The 15,627-nt window shown below is 44.0% G+C and overlaps 1 protein-coding gene across 26 annotated transcripts in view; it reads left to right on the top strand.

Annotated features, from left to right (window-relative positions):
• The window catches only part of plecb (plectin b), a 178,361-nt gene that overhangs the window by 138,303 nt on the left and 24,431 nt on the right, over positions 1-15,627 (top strand). For 18 of the 26 annotated variants that reach the window (XM_020041067.3, XM_020041068.3, XM_020041071.3 and 15 more), the window contains 16 exons: positions 249-278; positions 1,154-1,231; positions 1,373-1,465; positions 3,165-3,331; positions 6,822-6,937; positions 7,490-7,587; positions 8,274-8,393; positions 9,854-9,949; positions 10,330-10,457; positions 11,544-11,637; positions 12,484-12,638; positions 13,410-13,761; positions 14,146-14,223; positions 14,657-14,818; positions 15,072-15,176; positions 15,400-15,495. In XM_020041067.3, coding sequence (XP_019896626.2) covers positions 249-278; positions 1,154-1,231; positions 1,373-1,465; positions 3,165-3,331; positions 6,822-6,937; positions 7,490-7,587; positions 8,274-8,393; positions 9,854-9,949; positions 10,330-10,457; positions 11,544-11,637; positions 12,484-12,638; positions 13,410-13,761; positions 14,146-14,223; positions 14,657-14,818; positions 15,072-15,176; positions 15,400-15,495 — 1,968 coding nt within the window. The remainder of the gene's footprint in view (positions 1-248; positions 279-1,153; positions 1,232-1,372; positions 1,466-3,164; positions 3,332-6,821; positions 6,938-7,489; positions 7,588-8,273; positions 8,394-9,853; positions 9,950-10,329; positions 10,458-11,543; positions 11,638-12,483; positions 12,639-13,409; positions 13,762-14,145; positions 14,224-14,656; positions 14,819-15,071; positions 15,177-15,399; positions 15,496-15,627) is intronic. The other 8 variants (XM_013131365.3, XM_010864123.5, XM_010864128.3 and 5 more) reach the window with 3 other exon arrangements.

The raw sequence follows: 15,627 nt of genomic DNA, 5'->3' as shown, positions 1-15,627 counted from the left end.
TTGCCTAGTATGATTAATCATTATTGGGTTCGCCTCCTCTGCAGAACAGAACTCACTGCCCTTCTGGTTCTGCTCATCTCCTAGACGCCCTCCATGGCCCTAACACATTTAACCCCACTTTGGCTTCTCTCTTTGAACTATGTGTCTGACCGTTTCTTTGCTTCTCCCTCCGCCCTTTTCTTCCTTTCCCTGTATGCTGACCTTTGAACTACACCTCCTCTCTTTGCACGGCTCTTTGCTGGGGCTAGGTGAGAGATGCGGTCAGGAACATGCGGTTGGTGAGTGGGGTTTCTCTAACTCGCCCGCCACTTCCTTATTCGTTTATAAGTGTCTCGCCGTTCGCCAGTGGCTCGGCTGTGCATGATGTCACTCCTGGTCATTATGATTTAATTGGTTTGTTCCTTTGATCATCACTTTTTGTTTTCTCATTGACACACTTGCAATGCTGCTGTCTATAAACCTAAAAGAAGAAAAAAGGAAGAAATTACAACTACACATTGACTCTAGTCATTCATCCTATAAAGATATTTTAAGCAAGTGTGAATTTTTAATTTGAAAGAAAACAAGAATATACTTTATTGATTTTGTTCGGCTTAAATACTAATGTGTATAATATTGCAAAAATGCAGCTTACTTTGTAAAGCGAGGTTGCTTGTCCGAATTGGTGACACAATATAAAACTGAAGAACCAAAGCATCCTATACTTAGTAACTAACCATGTTCTTGGCTAAGCCAATGCATGGCTCATGATTCCCTCACACCTTCTTTTGACTCGATTATGTCCACGGCTCTTTTTCGATGGTATGTAGACTAATCAACAATATCATTGTCGCAGTTCTAGATCTGTGCGTCACCACTGACAAAATGAATGTATATCTGTCTTTAAGTAATTAGTTTTCCAGTTTTGTCAAGTTGTGTCATTTTGTTGGATATTGTCATTGCTGCAGCACATTATTCCCCTCAATGTCTCACTGACACCTTTGGGAATTGACCCCACCCCCCCACCCCCCCCCAGCCCCGCCCCAATTCAATTTCTTCAGCAGGTAGCATCAACTACTGTCCAGCCTGTATTAGACCCTTGATCCTCTCTCTCTCTCTTTGTCGGTCTCTCTGATCTCTGCTCTCTGTCTCTCTTTCTCCTCTCTTTCATCAGCCCAGAGAAAAAGGCCGCATGAGATTCCACAAGCTGCAGAATGTACAGATTGCCCTGGACTTCCTCAGACACCGACAGGTGAGATTTAGAACCACTGATGTGTCGACATGGTGTCCCATTTAGAACAACAAACCACTTTCCCCTTAAACACGCCTGAGATGGGATACGCAAATGAATTGGAACCAACTGTTGACTCCATTCTTTTTCATCCAAACTCAGGTCAAACTGGTGAACATCAGAAATGATGACATTGCTGATGGCAACCCCAAGCTGACCCTCGGGCTGATATGGACCATCATCCTTCACTTCCAGGTGTCTTATTCTGTCAGTGTTTTGTTCCCGTTCTGTATTAGTCCTGCCCCTGTCCCTTTGGTTCTAATCTGAGCCAATCAGCAAAAATCATGGACCGAATCCAGTCCATTTGATCTCAGTCATTTGAAATGTTACCTGATCGCTTGGAGGAAATCACATCGCTACTAGATCTTTTCCAATTGTGTCATCATCAAATTTATTAAAATCATTATTTTTATATGGATGTTCCTAACATACCGTAGGGCTAACTCCTCCTGATAATTAATGATTAAGAAAGAATTCAGTTACATTTTTGCTTCCCATTTGGGGAGTAATCTGATGGCGCTGCTTTGATAGCCACCAAAATGCCCTCAACGTCTTGATGAAGTGTTGCTTGGCCCTTGTGAGTGTGAGTGAGACTCCCCCTGCTTCCAGGGGCAAAGGAGTGGAATTACTTTAACTTCCTAACACCCTACACATTCACCAGTCCTGCCACTCAACCTCAGTCTCCCCCAGCGCCCTGCCCGCCCACTGCTGCCAGAACGAGAGCTTTTGGCTTTGTTTTTACTGGCAGTGCCACGCCTTCGTAAGAATACAGTGTCATAAAGAAAATCAAAACACGGCAAGCGAAGGATAGACGAGACCTTGGCTCACATACTATTTGTTAGCATTCCCAGTATTTTAGCCGGCATGATTGGACTCGTCCAAATTAAAGGAACCAGGAGGTATCAACCACCGCCCATCTGGCATACAGAAGGCAAACCAAACATGAAAAGTATTTCAAAGATTTGAAATGATGTCAGAACCCAACATTCTTTTGACAAAAGGCAGAATTTGAAGGACATACTGTACTGCACACCGTAGGCTATGAAGTGAACGAAGAGATTTGATATTATATTTCTCAGAAAGAGAAAATGAAAAAAAAACTGCAGTGCGGAAGCCTGGTGAGTCATCGTAGTCATTGTTGTCTAGAAGGGAGAGGTTTAGGGTGCGGCCATCTAGGGTGGATTGGTCTCCATGGAGAACACAGACGCACACACACACACACACACACGTCTTTTGGGTCAATTAGCCTCTTTTTGTTGTAGCCTTCGAGGGAAGCCCCTGGTGACTCTGAGTCATCTCTTTCCCACACTGGCCCAGCTATGCTGTCTTGTGACCCAAAGCAGGAACACTCTCAGCCTGACCGTCTCGCTCCTGCCCAATGGCCTGGGAATGTGGACACTGTGCGGGCCGAGAGCCCAGACCCTAAAACACATCAAAACAAAACTGTCCGTCTCCAAGCCGAACACGAGGTCTCGATTGCTGTTTCACTTTAATGTCTTATCTGTCTAAACTGTCGACGACAGATTTGACACCCTTGGCTGGAAATGTTTCTTCCTCTAGTTCTTGTTTTCCACCGCTAGACATTGAAGTGTAAACATGTGATGGACACAGAATATCATATGATTGATTGAAAATCCATCCATTCAAATTATTTGATTTGATTTTCTCAAATTGATTTTTCTTTTTTCCGCTATTATCCTCTGCCACCACGACATACAGAGTTGAGGTCAATTCCATTTCAATTTGATCCAGGAAGTAAACTAAAAGGAAATCCATAGACCCATACTTCCTAATTGAAAAGCAATTGACATACTTCCTGTACAGTCCGAATTGACCCCAACCACGGTGGCCTTTGCCTTCCCCCGATAACACTCCATTTATCCTCCCCTGTTAGATTTCCGACATCCAGATAAACGGCCAGTCGGAAGACATGACGGCCAAGGAGAAGCTTCTCCTCTGGTCCCAGCGCATGACGGAAGGCTACCAGGGCATCCGCTGTGACAACTTCACCACCAGCTGGAGGGACGGCAAACTCTTCAACGCCGTAATCCACAAACACCAGTGAGTCAACAACCCAAACCACAAGTATTAAACATAATCTCAGTATCCACATGTAAGTCCTGGCTACAGTCTGGCAAAAACTCTTTTGGATGTATAGTCAGAACAGCTTGAATGTGAGATAAACACAAAAGATCCCAATTTAACCCAAATGGCCATTGCTCATTCTCATTTAGTCAATGTTGGCGTTCCACAGTAAGTGGTATTGAAACTGCTGACCTATATCTGTTAGTCCTCAGCTATGTCAGGACTTGCCATGACATGTCGCCCTACTAACACTTTAGCAAACTGGAGCAGGAACGGGATATGTTATTAAATGTCAAATAGATATATTTTCAAAAGGAAAATTGTGAAGTACCATGCTAGTTCTGACTTGTTCAGAGGTAAATTAGCCTCTTTTCTGTGCATGTAGTTGGGAAGTGCTGTTGAAACCTGCTTAAGTTATTACAACTTCCAGCGATGACTAGTTGTGGTGATTAGGTTGCATTCTTTTTTCTCTCTTGAGCTATAAAAAAACTGTAACTTAATAGCTTCATTTGTAATGTGTTTTGGCCATGTATTACTGGATTTGACTACTTGTATCGACCCGCCTTGTTTTTTTTAAGACACCATTGGCTTGCCTGTTGCACACACCGATTGTTCTCTTCTGTGCATATTATCTTTCTTGTTTCAGAAGGCTCTCATAAGACAGAGCATTGATATGAGCATTGATGCAGTTCTTAGAACTGTCAGTGTCACATATGGATAAAGGACACTGCGTCGCAAACATATGCCCGGGTGTAGATTCTACTTAGCTTGAGTTCCTGCAAGTGTGCCTGTTTTTCTTCTCTAAGTGGACAGAGGACCAGTCAAAAGAGCAGAGAAGCAGGCGTGGTATAACATTTTTGAGTGAAAACATGTCTTCACCTTCTCTAAATTCACCTGCTCCTTCTCAAAATCAATGCCAAGCCCCACACTGAGCGCGAACCCCCAGTCCTCTGTTTCACAACAGGCATGCCCGCTTAGATTACATTTTAAGGGTTTGAGTTGATGATAGAGTTGGAATTTGTAAGCTGCGACTCATTGTAGGGATCCTGGGCATTTTTTCACCAGCCAATCAACGGCATTGGATCAAAAAGCAGACTTGCAATTGACCAGTGCAGCTACCAATCATAGTTGGTAACATACTGTTTTTTTATCTTTCAAGTGAGCTCAAGTGAATTTCTTGAAGGCGTGGTTCAATTTCAAGAAGGCAACAGACCATTTTCCATGCACCCAGGTTATGTACGAATGGGAAAGATGGGTTTTTTCATCCATCCTCTATCCTATCAGCACAGGATTAATCGTTCCAGAGCTTCAGTCACTGTTCAAGTATAAAGTTACGTACGGACATGATCGCTGATGAGCGGAGACATGTCTGCAGTCTCTCAAAGGAGAGGTTTTGCCCTAGGAATCCGCAGGGACATATCTGTAAAATGCTTTCCAGCACATAAAATGTAATGAAAACAGCATCCTTGAATGAGACACGAGAATAACTGAATGAGAGACAGTTGAACGGGGGGAGTCTGGGTAAACATTCAGTCAGGCGTGGCACTGCAGATGGTAAAGAGTCATTATGAACTGGAAGAAAGAATTAGAGGCCCACAGGGCAAGATCACTCAATGCTGTACATGTATCTGCAACGCTCAGCTACACCCGGTTTTCACTCAGAGAGAGAGATAGGAGAGAGAAAACCTTTTAGGTTTTGAGTGTAACCTGAGGCTTTGGATTTATTAACTGGTTTTCATAAAGGGCAAGGAGGTGTGTCGCTCTGAAACTCCTACTAGAACAGCGGACATTTCACAGTTGTTTTTTTTGCAAAGCTCAGTAGGGACTTGTCGGACCTTTCAGCTTCGCTCGACCGCTTGAATGTTGTTGCCGCGTTTTTAACAAAGGACATTGGGTTTGTGAACATTACGGAGACCATCGAGGGGCTGAGATTTGGGGTCTTGGAGAGGTCAGGAATGGATCACAGAAGTTACGTCTCATCGCTGCTAGGAGGCTTTCCACTCTACAGACTCTGCATGAAGATTGTGAACACGTGTCATTGAAATCCGTGGGATTTATTTGCACACTGCAAGTTTGGACTGGGCTGTAATGTTTGGAGCAGCAGAACCTTTGGAACTGGAAGCTTACTGTTAAGTAAAACATTTTTACCTGAAGTTGGAAGACTAACAACACTCTAGCCAGCTCTCCTCCATTTTGGGGAGACTACAACTCCCAGCAGGCACCATGATATCCAGCATGAAGAGGAAGCTGTCGGGGAAGTCGAGGAAGAGGACGGGCAGCTCGTCCAGCAGCTTTGGAGGTTCCGTCCACTCAGTGGATGACCACGTGGTCATGCAGTGTGACGACATCCCCTCGGAGGGCTGCTCCTGGGACTCGTCCCAGAGCTTATGTAGTCAGGGGAACATCTCCAGCAGCGACTCCCACTCGGGGGACCAAGAGTCAGGGCAGGGCTGGAGCGTCCAGGGAGGAGAGGGGAGGCCATTCAGCCCCATAAGGTTGGATGGAAAGCCCCCGAGGCCTGGGAGACAGCTCTCTGTCAGGGAAGTGCAGTGTCTGCAGTCGGCCGCGAGTCCTGGGGACCACTACGCCGTCCGCTCCACCCTCCACGTCAAATCGCTGTACGGGTCTGCTCCAAGCTCCACAGCCTGTGTACACAAGTCTTCACTTCCATCTATAATGAACGACCTGAACTAAAACCTTTTATTGGCTTCACTTAAATTAAATTCACATAATGCTGTCTAAGCTTGACACAACTTGCAGTGGAAAAGGGATAAGTAAAAAGAACAGCGATCACACATTGAATTAGGTTTATTTTTCCAACTCTGTAACCAGTTTTTACATGGGGAGAAAAGGCAGTTTACGGTTCTTCTCATTTTAAATATGGCTGCCGTGTTTTTCTGTTGCTGTCACATTCCCACATTCCCTTCATACAGCTGCTCCAGGGGGCGGTAGGCAGGCAGGTGTTCTCTACAGATTTATGATAAACAGGAGGTCTGTTTTTCACCTTCCTTAACATTAGTGATGCCTATAGCTTATTCACAGATGACCGGTATACATTTTCGTGGGTTTCATACAACATAATGTCATCTATGTTAATTTCCAGCAACTCTTTATGTCATCTTCATGAAGTGATGTGTGCGTCTACATGACTCTCAGGGTGCTGGCTAGCTGTTAAATAATGCACCAACTCAGTGGTTTGCCATGTAGTTAGGAATTACCAGCATCCATCTGGCCAGTCCTTATCCTTTCCTCACCTGTCCACGCCAGGCAAATAGCCCAGTGGTTAAAGCTTCGGACACCTAAAGGTCACCATTTCAAATTCCGGAGCCGATAAGGTGACAAAATGTGCTGCTGTGCCCTTGAGCAAGGCACTCAACCGTTATTGCTCCTGTAAGCTGCTAAATATACACTTTCTTCACACCATCTTCCGATTCTGAACGACGCACTGTGTGTTGTTTGTCCATAGTCCCAGACTCATTGACATGAGCAAGGTGTACCGCCAGAACAACATCCAGAACCTGGAGCAGGCCTTCAACGTGGCGGAGAGAGACCTCGGTGTGACTCGCCTGCTGGACCCAGAGGGTAAGTTCACGTGGAGTTTCTCAAGCAGGTGGCATGGCGACTGACTTCAACACCACCCCCTCCAACTTGTTTTTCGTCCTAACCTTTGTACATTGATAAATTAATGCACCTGAAATGCTAAGGTCAAAAGTTCAATTAATGTGCCAGGCTGGCCGGTTGTAGCATGCCTGTTCGGTTTGTTGCAATGCTGGTCCTGTTTTTGTCTTCAGCTCAAATGGGTTAGTTTCATTTAACAAAACGTGGTCAAATTGTTGAACATTTTTGTAAGTTAGGTGATGCTCTTATCCAGAGCAACGTATTTACAGTATGGATTGCATACAACATATTTTGTACCTATGGTGTTTTTCAGATTTTTTGTAATTTCTTTTACCGTGGAAGACTGAAGCGGAGTGCTCTAAATGATACATATTTACAACATCACTTAACGGCATCACTGTCTTTACTATGTTTTTAGCAGATCCAGCATATAGGGTTTGTAATGGTCGGTCACGTTTTTTTGTAGCAACACCTTTCCTTCTTAGCTGTGCAACAAATCTATCCCTATTCTCCCAGATGTTGACGTGCCACACCCTGATGAGAAGTCCATCATCACCTACGTTTCCTCCCTATATGACGCCATGCCTCGGATGGCAGATGGAATGCAGGCAAACGTAAGTAACACAAGTATATGTCTGACCCCGGCTGACACGTCCTAATTTCACGGGATTGTCCCGGTAACTGGATCCCTCATATCTAAGACACCAACTGATGAAAACTCCAAGCTAAGTCAGTAATTTAATTAATACCTAAGTGTGAAACATATACTTACCTAAGAGTTAGGTCAAATCACCCCCAAATTACACAGACATAGGACAGTCAGGACATCTAATTGTGTTTTTATTTTTAAAACACTGCCATCCAGTCATTTTAGCTTGGAACTACAGTGATCCTATGAACTGCAGCCAGGAAATTAGCAACCTGATGTGTTTACTTCAAAGTGCTTCATGCCCAATAAACACCCAAGCTCTCACACCACAACACAAGCAAATCAAAATGTATTATGTTCTTTCTCTTTCACTCCATATTTCTCTGTCCCCATTCTTTTTCTCCTCTCACTTCGGTCTACTTCCATCTGTCTATGTCTCTCTTTCACTTCTCTCCCTCTCTCTTTCTCTCTGTCTCCCCTTGTCCCTGTCCGGCAGCCACACAAGGCTGGCCCTGTGGTTGCCTAATTGGGTCAGGGTGGTTTTGTAACTGAGGAAGATATCCATGCTCTCTGGGAGAAGGGTCCCGCTGTCTGTCTGTAGTTAAGCCCTGACATTTCCCCCCATTTTCTAATCTTTTTGGTTTGCTGCAGGAGCTGGAGCTGCGCTGGACCGAGTACTACGAGCTGATCACCATCATTCTGCAGTGGATACGCCACCATGTCATTATCTTTGAAGAGAGGAGGTTCCCCGGCAGCTATGAGGAGATAGAGGTGAGTCTCCTGTCTGAGGCCACGCTGGTGTGGTGTTAGTGACTGGACTTGTGCCTAGTGAAACTATGGTATTCTAATCGTGAATAGCTCTGAATGTGTACACTAAACAGCAGTTACTGTTTACGTTTCTTATGTTTACGTGGGGCATGTAAAGCTATCAGATTCAGTGTATTTTTCCGTCACATTGCAAATTGTCTACAACATTCCTCCAAACACACCCACCTTAATTTACATTCTTTTACACCTTACTACTCCTGTTTAAAGAAGATAAACATGCTTAAATTGTTCTTGATACTTTTATTTTCACCTAAATCAAACAGACTTTTTTGAGTGCCTTCATCAGCAGCAGTTGTGAGTCTCATGTTCTTTAAATGGTTAGGCTATTCTGACCAGGCAGGTATTTCTGCCATTTGACATCACATCAAACAGAGCAGATCCAGTTTCGTGTGGAGTCTGGAGGTGCCATTGTCTTGTGAATGGCATTGTATGTCCATTGGGCGGTGGCACAGAGGGGAAATAAACGAAGCCTAAAGGCACACATTATTCTTCCTAATACATGCTGGTATCTCAGCCACTGCCACTCCCTAACCACCAGTGTAAAATGCTGTGTGTCTGCAAATTTCTCTGTGGAGACAAAAGGGGACTGTCAGACACTGGCCAGGTCAGCAGTCAGTCCAGCTAATGGACTCTAACCTATCAGGGGTAGTTTCCACATCTTACACAGTGTCAAATATCCGTTTATTAACTTGAGCACCTGTCATGGGGCTTTTATATGTACAGTCACACGTCTGTTTTGGTCAGACATAATTATAATGCAACATTATCAGATTTAGCAACAAGAGACTCAGGTACATTGTGCTGCAAAGTATTTTCAACATCTTTTAAAATCATCCTAGATATAAAGAGGGGTATCATCACTAATGGAGTCTGTTGAAGTTTCTTCTGAAAAGCCATATCATGTGCTGTCTAAATAGCATTTTTTTGCTTGAATCTTCATTTAGGCAACTACACAAACCAGCATTTTAGCCACATTATTCATCATTTCTATTGGATTTAGTGCTAACAAGGTCTGTAATTAAATTCTGCTAGACCCGTTGAAAAGGTGATCCTATGTCTTAGTACAAGCATGTGACTTAATGAGAAATGGTTCCATTTTGTAAGGTTACAAGGTCCCACTCAATAGACTTTGACTGTTAGCTTGTCAGCTCTTGAAGTGCAGTAGAGACTGGGACATTAGGATCATCACCTTGACTCAGTGAAAGCGGTCATATTATCTAATGTTTTTGTGTCATTGTGGATTGTGTGTCTATTTCATTTCAGTTGACTTTCTGAATTGACTGTCTTGCAGTAAAATGGATTCCTGTTGCAAATGCAGAATGGCTTATTCAACCCAAGCACATGAATCACATTTGACCAGTGAAAAACATGGAGGAAATGTTCTTCTTCATGCTGTCTTTCAGATCCTTTGGCGTCAGTTCTTGAAGTTCAAAGAGACAGAGTTGCCACCAAAGGAGGCCGACAAGAACCGTTCCAAACTCATCTACCAGTCCTTTGAGGTAAGCCATGTACAACGATTCCTCTTTCCTCTCCTCCCTCTATAGAGATAGATGATGGGTATAGATGATGGGTAGATATGAGCGGCCATGTTGATTGACAGATTCAGACAGTAATATAGACAGATAGATGGATGGATAGAGAGAGAGATGGATAGATAGAGAGGGAGATGGATGATTAAGAGGGAGGGAGGGAGGTGGATGATTGAGAAGGAGGTAGATAGATGATAGATAGAGATGGATGATTGAGAAGGAGGTAGATTGATTGATTGATAGAGGGAGGTGGATGACTGAGAGGGAGGTGGATGACTGAGAGGGAGGTGGATAGTTAGAAAGGGAGGTGTATGGAAATCTAGCTTCATTTTTTTACCACTGCTTTACAGAGTGCAGTGCATGCTGGTCAGGTCAAGGTTCCACCTGGCTACCACCCCATTGATGTGGAGAAGGAATGGGGGCGTCTGACTGTGGCCATCCTTGAGAGAGAACGACTGCTCCGGATAGAGTTTGAGAGGTGAGGGATCGAAGCTTTCTGGTCGATATTGGCATCTTGACCTATTAATTCCTACAAATTGTGCGATTCAAATCAATAGTCATGTGGATCTAGCCTTTTAAAGACATGTTCACGTTGGCTTGTTTGGTCAGGAACATCAGTCTTGGTGTTACATAAAGGAAAGAATATACCTTTGTTGGAGATAGGTAATTGGCTCTTTGATCTGTGTTAGCGCATCTTAGATAACTAACCAGATTAGTCTGTTAAAGCTAAAATTACCTCGGTTGCTCTATTCACAAGCCTCGTTTAGCCCCAATACAATGCTTTACTCTTATTACCTCTCTGGAACAGCAATGACATTGACACTCTTTATGTTTGGCATATTGGATTTTGCAGTGGCTCGGAAACTGATCTGCCCTATTAGTCTGAGGTCTTCACAGATCAGTTGACATATGTTGATTTCAGATGGAAGTTTCCACAAGTTTCTTTGACGAATTTGCTCCAAAAAGCGTAGATAAAAAGGTTGGACCGTTCATGGATGCATTATACAGTATGTCATTGTGGGATTGAAAGAATCAAAGCCTAACAATGTAGCCGATTCATTTTATCAAGCCTTTATATTTCTGGGAAAATTTTAACAGATTTAAGAACATTTGATGCACATTAATGCAGTCATTCTGGAACAGAATCTACCATAATTTGGAGTCTCAGTACACAGATGCAGCAAATTGTTCTGATTTATCCCTGTTTGCCTTATTAGTAACGACGTTGCCCTCAACAAAAGGAAACATCTGATGAAAGACATGCTCTGTCTGAAAACATAATAGCATTGTTACTAATATTTCCGTCAATCTTCCATTGTCCTAAAATGAGCTTCTCCACTGTAATAAGATTTGCTTGTTTGCCGGGTCAAGTTCAAAAGAATGGGAAGCTATTGTTTGCTAGGTTTAACTGAGCTGGGCAGACTGAGCAATGCTTGTTCATGGACCTATTTTTTGTTGTGTATATATAGTTTTTCAGTGTTCATGCAGACCTGGCATGTCATGTAGAATCTTTGACATGAAACGTTTCTGGATCAATGTTAACGCTCTGATGTCCCCCTCTCAGGCTAGAGAGGCTCCAGAGGGTAGTGGGTAAAGTGCAGATGGAGTCCGGTGTGTGTGAGGAACAGCTCAACCAGCTGGAGACACTGCTGAAGACGGTGAGTCAGGGACTACGACCGCACAGTGAGGACTGGGCAGGGGAATGAAGCTGGGGCTAGGGGTTAGGGCTGCTGGGTGGGGTTAGGACTGGGGCTAAGGTTAGGGCTGGGACTGGGGCTAATATTAGGGCTGGGACTGGGGCTAATATTAGGGCTGGGACTGGGGCTAATATTAGGGCTGGGACTGGGGCTAAGGTTAGGGCTGAGACTGGGGCTAAATTAAGGGCTGGGATTGGGGCCAAGGTTAGGGCTGGGACTGGGACTAAGGTTAGGGCTGAGACTGGGGCTAAGGTTTGGGCTGGGATTGGGGCTAAGGTTTGGGCTGGGGCTAAGGTTAGGATTGCAATTGGGGCTAAGGTTAGGGCTGGGACTGGGGCTAGGGTTATGGCTGAGACTGGGGCTAAGGTTAGGGCTGGGATTGGGGCAAAATTTAGGGCTAGGACTGGGGCTAAGGTTAGGACAGTGGCAGAGAGTAGGGTCTGGGACTGGGCGTGCTAACGACAACCGCTGTCCCAAATTATGTAAAATTGCAAATGGACTAGTAATTGAGTGAAATGATTCACCCTGGTCAGTCATATGATACACTTAGAAACCCATTAGCGGTGTCTGCCCACTACCTCATTCAAAACCAATGTGTCCAGTCAGCACCAGTCAGAATTTGCTCTTCTGTTATCCAGCAGAAGTTTTCTGTTTATGTGGACTAGGCAATTGTAGTACCAGATAACACAATGATGACGTTCTCCAACAACTTGAAGAAGCCTTAAGGAATCCATATTTGTAAATGGCGGAATACCTATATCATTTAATATGAATATTATTAATATTGGTGTACCTTCATCCCCTCAGGATATCCGCCTCCTGAGTGCAGGGAAGCCGGCTCAGCACACGGCTGAGGTGGAGAGGGACCTGGACAAGGCAGACGGCATGATCCGCCTGCTCTTCAACGATGTGCAGCTGCTCAAAGACGGACGTCACATTCAGGCCGAGCAGATGTACCGCAGGTGGGACAAAATTGATAAAGCATAATATTAGTATTTGCTATGCCAGGGTTTTTAACTACCCCCTTCCCTGAAACCAAAACGTGTCTAGTAACTATAATTATAATATAATTTGAAGATGTTTTTTTTTCAGACATTTATGTTTTATTGGAAAGAGACAGTTGGAAAAGTTAAAGGACTGAGTTTTTTCTGAATGAGCAGTTGGCTGGATTCAAACCCATGTCTAACCCTATAGAGTACTTGGCTGCCTTATTGCTTTTATAAAATGCTACCAACATATACAAATAATGGTGACTTTTATAATTGAGTTAAAACATAGTTCTACTAGAAGATATAGGCCGGACAAAAGATCTCGTTAGTTTTATGTATCATGTTGCCACAGATGCGACCCTGGCATTATTTCATTTGCGTAGTTGCTATCTAGGACTTGTTCGATTTATCAGAAGAAGTTGCACTGTTCACTCCCTTACAGGGAAGTTTATGTATCAAATGTAAAACTAATCTTCAGAGTTCCCTCAGGCAGATTGCTCAGTTTACATTAACCCCCGTACAAAACTAAATGCCGGACTAGAAATGAGGAGAAATAACATACAAGTGAATAAATTAGATAGATGTTTCAGACATTCTCACAAAGCCGCAGCAATCTTTTTTCAGATTAGCCGGCATGGTTGGGACTTTGACGGCTAATAAAACGGCCTGGAACACTGCTCAAGGTATGATATTATTACTCTAGGCAGACAAATCCTGACCTGTCAAAAACATTTTAATCCCCAGAGTGTACCGCCTGCATGAACGTCTGGTGAACCTGCGAACTGACTACAACCTGCGTCTCAAGTCGTCCATGGTGACCAGCCAGGTGATCCAGTCACCGACACTCTCGCAGCAGCAGCAGTCCACCAGGATGCGTCCCGAGCTGGACGAGGTGACCCTGCGCTACGCCCAGGACCTGCTGACCTGGGTGGAGGAAAACCAGAGGCGCATTGACGAAGCCGTGTGGGGCTTGGACCTGTCCACCGTGGAGTCCCAGCTGGGCAGCCACCGGGGCCTGCACCAAACCGTTGAGGACTTCCGAGCCAAAATCGAACGGGCCAAAGCTGACGAGGTACTTGATGTAAAGCGGGCAAAGGTGAAATATGTCACTGTAGGGTATTGTAATATTTTCTTTCATACACATTCTTGTTGTCTCCACATATTTTTCTAAATGATACTTTGGATGCCTTAGGACCATATACTTTGTATTATATGGAAGGCAATGGAGACATTACATCAGGAAAGTCCCGGAGTGCTGAAAGCACTTCTGTCTTGTTTTCTATCAGCTGGCTAATTGCATTCAGCAGTTGTCCAATGTTTTAGTTAGTCTATGATTAAAAGCAGGGAATGAAAACCAAAAGATTTCAGCCCTCCAGGAACAGAGTCACCTTCCCCTGTTTTACATTATCTCATTATCAACCCTGACATGTTAGTTTCTCTATATGCCACTGACATTGTTTGCATTTCTTGTTATCTTCAGAGCCAGCTATCTCCAGTCAGTAAAGGAACATACAGCCAATACCTGGCCAAGTTGGACCTTCAGTACGCCAAGCTGCTGGTAAGACCTGTACTAAACACGACCGGCTCCAGAAATAAGCGGCCTCTTAGGGCTCCTGGCAGCAAGGGGGTCTCCGACTGCTAGGGATAGAGGAGAGGGAGCCCCAAATGAAATGTTGCTTAGGGCCCCCAAAAGGCTAGGCACTGGGTAGAAATGAAATATTTTCAGGGTGATCGATCACATAATGGTCGCCACATGCCAGGATTGATGATAACTTTTTACTTTTACAATTCAGTCATTTAGCAGAAGCATTTGGTTAAATGCCTTGCACAAGAGTGTATATTGCTATGTTTTCTTATGTTTGGCTCAGGGATTTGAACCAGAAACATTGTCGTTACTGACCCATCACATTTAATGGTTAAGCTACCTGTCAATGGAATCAATTATATGTAGAAACATCATTTGATCCTGGTCTTATCCGTTTCCTTCCTAGAACTCCTCAAAATCTCGTCTGCGTAACCTGGACTCGCTCCATGCGTTCGTCAGCGCTGCAACCAAGGAGCTGATGTGGCTCAACGACAAAGAGGAAGAGGAGGTCAGCTATGACTGGAGTGACCGCAACACGAACATGACAGCCAAGAAAGACAACTACTCGGTAGGTCTGCCCACTTGATCTGTACAAACTGAAATATACAATTTATTCAACAAAACTAAAAAAAACTATGCAAAACATTTTAATAGATATTCTTTTTATGGGAATTGAAAATACAAACATACTTTGCAACACTACTAATTTCCATTGCGCCTTCAGCGGAGCACAGAAACAACAAGAACAGATAAAACAGTCAGGCCTCCTGAATGTAAGGCTGTGAATATCTTACTTTTAAGGCTTCTTCTTTGTTCTGCAGGGTCTGATGCGTGAGCTGGAGATGAGAGAGAAAAAGGTTAATAACATCCAGGCCACAGGAGACAAGCTGCTGAAGGAGGGCCATCCTGGCAGGAACACAGTGGAGGTGAGCACCATCACCCTCTATTGGCCATCCTATGCAATGACAGGGTGAACATGAACCCTGAATGCAATGACAAATTAAGATTGAGAGTTCACATTTTCAGTTAAGTCATTTAGCAGACAATAGAACAGACAGTAGTAGGTTCAGTTTATCTCTCTCTGTTTCAATTAATTTCCCTCAGTTTGGTCCTTACAAACCAACTGTTGATGCTTCTCTACACTTCTAGGCCTTTACAGCTGGCCTACAGACTCAGTGGAGCTGGATCCTACAGCTGTGCTGTTGCATCGAGACTCACCTCAAAGAGAACACGGCTTACTACCAGGTTCGGAGCCTTTGACCAATTTTCCAAAGAGAGTAGCGAACCCACCTGAGCCCCTTGATTAACAGAGCTAATCATTTGACATTTTGGCTGAGTTAATGTCATTATTCTTTTAATCAACTTAACTTCCTTGAC

This window comes from Esox lucius, chromosome 20, assembly GCF_011004845.1.
Source record: "Esox lucius isolate fEsoLuc1 chromosome 20, fEsoLuc1.pri, whole genome shotgun sequence".
Classification (NCBI taxonomy): Eukaryota; Metazoa; Chordata; class Actinopteri; order Esociformes; family Esocidae; genus Esox; species Esox lucius.
This window is presented reverse-complemented; position numbering and strand designations above follow the sequence as displayed.